Source organism: Sphaeroforma arctica (assembly GCF_001186125.1).
Source record: "Sphaeroforma arctica JP610 unplaced genomic scaffold supercont1.1151, whole genome shotgun sequence".
In the NCBI taxonomy this organism is placed as follows: Eukaryota; class Ichthyosporea; order Ichthyophonida; genus Sphaeroforma; species Sphaeroforma arctica.
This window is the reverse complement of record NW_014039407.1, coordinates 12,139-14,030: the sequence shown is the minus strand read 5'-3', so window position 1 is coordinate 14,030 and position 1,892 is coordinate 12,139. Positions and strand designations below refer to the sequence as shown.

The following is a 1,892-nucleotide window of genomic DNA, read 5'->3' as shown; positions in this document are numbered from 1 at the left end:
TATATTTGCACGACAGCCATTGTGAAACTTATGTGATCGAGTCTACATTTGGTGGTAGCTTCTGTACCATTTTACTTTCGCCTTGTTATCGTTGATTCAGATTCATATCATTCTCCATTGCTTTCCACTATGTTTGGCTCGCTGCAGGCCAGATCCAACGGGTGACCACATCAGATATCAACCCATTCGCACTGTCACAAGGGGAGATTGATGCGAAAGTCAAGGAGTCCATCCGGGACGGTCTCTCGCTCTATGGGCTCGATGAGGAGAAGCTGCGAATCACCAAACCCACTGTGGTGTTCACCCAAGCTCTGTGCAATGTCTGCGCGCCGGCCCATGCGGACGTCGTGGAGACCTGTCAGCGGCTGAGTGACAAGTTCAAGAGTGATCTCGGCATGACCCAGCCTGTAAAAGTGGTCAACCTAGAGCCCAATAATGTGAGTGAGGTGGGGGATACCTTTGTCCAGGTAGCCAGAGACTGTGGCGTGACGGACAGGGGGGTGAGGCTCAGGAGCGAGTTCATGGGCCACTTCCAACTGATCCAACAAACAATCGCACAGCACACCCCACCGAGTATAATCCAGCCGCGCGTGATGCTGTGTGAATGGCTGGACCCCATCTTCGACGGCGGTCATTGGATTAACGAGCTCATACGCTCTGCGGGGTGTGTGCCTGTGTATAACTGTGAAGGGGGTAAAAGCAAGCAACGGAGTTGGGAAGACGTACTGGCAAAGGATATTGATTGTGTGGTGGTGGCCTGTTGCGGGTTTGATGTTGCTCGCAACAGAGAGGATGTTAGGACTATGTTGAACCCTGCCAACGGGTCTGAGGCGGCCGTTGGGTTTAGGAAGCTGTACGGTATGTTGCTAAATATATCATGTGTGTGTATCTTTGCGAGCATATTCTGAGTGTGCTGGGTGGCTTTGTTATAGGCAGGTTATGCTCATCCGGGCTGGTCTTCGACTTGCTCGCTAGTGTATACATGTGATGGAGGGGGCTATCCTGACCTTTTGGATCGCGGAATGGTCATGCTTACGCATACCATGTAGTTTAATCAGCCCGTGCTTCTTTAGTACAGTGTAAGTAGTCACCTAGCCAGCTGGACGTAATGATAGTACCAAAGGGTCGTTACGCATCTCTATACACGCGTCGTCGTGTGTTTCGGTGTACCGTCTTAATTGAGGTGTTTTATGAGAGAAATGTGCGACTCACTGTTTTAGCAAGCACATCCAAGCTCAGCCTAGGAGTGTTTCGTGAATGGTGTAGGACAGGGAATTGGTTGAATTTGATCACCACCCGTGCAGCTCACACACACATAGTAGTCATTTCCGTTTGCGATTTTGATTATATATGCGTTCCTGATCACTGATCAATCCGTTGACAATCGAAACGCCTTAGCATATCTATATAGTGTGGTGGGGCATTTGCAAAACGTAAATTCGTAGAACACTCGACACGGAGCGTGTTTCGGGCTTTTTACGACGGTCCCTTCGGAATCTTCAGGCTCTGAATGCATGTTAGCGACACTCCAGTCAATGCAGTAACAAGCTCATCACATCACTACCACTGCCACTGTCACTATCACTTTGGTTCGTACTCTACCACTCTGGGCTGGGTAAAAATCTGTGCCATCGTACGTACAAGCCACTATGCTGACCGTTGTATCTCACGCTGATCATTTGGCACTATTACTACAGACAAGGTCAATGGCAACGTGTTTGTGGTGAATGGCAACCGATACTTTGCCCGGCCCGGGCCCAGTCTGGTGCAAGGTACGACATCCTCATGAATCACGCGCCTTTCCTTTTTAATGCACTGATATCTGCATCAAATTTAGGCACGATCAAGGAGTGGAACTGCTTCTCCTTTCGAGTGTACATACTTATATATAT

At 49.1% G+C, this 1,892-nt stretch overlaps 1 protein-coding gene across 1 annotated transcript in view; it reads left to right on the top strand.

Moving 5' to 3' along the window:
- SARC_10144 (hypothetical protein) overlaps positions 1–1,892 on the top strand; it is a gene marked incomplete at both ends in the record, with an annotated part of 10,086 nt that overhangs the window by 4,975 nt on the left and 3,219 nt on the right. The window contains 2 exons of the mRNA XM_014295820.1: positions 148–858; positions 1,698–1,772. Of these exons, the coding sequence (XP_014151295.1) occupies positions 148–858; positions 1,698–1,772 (786 nt within the window). The remainder of the gene's footprint in view (positions 1–147; positions 859–1,697; positions 1,773–1,892) is intronic.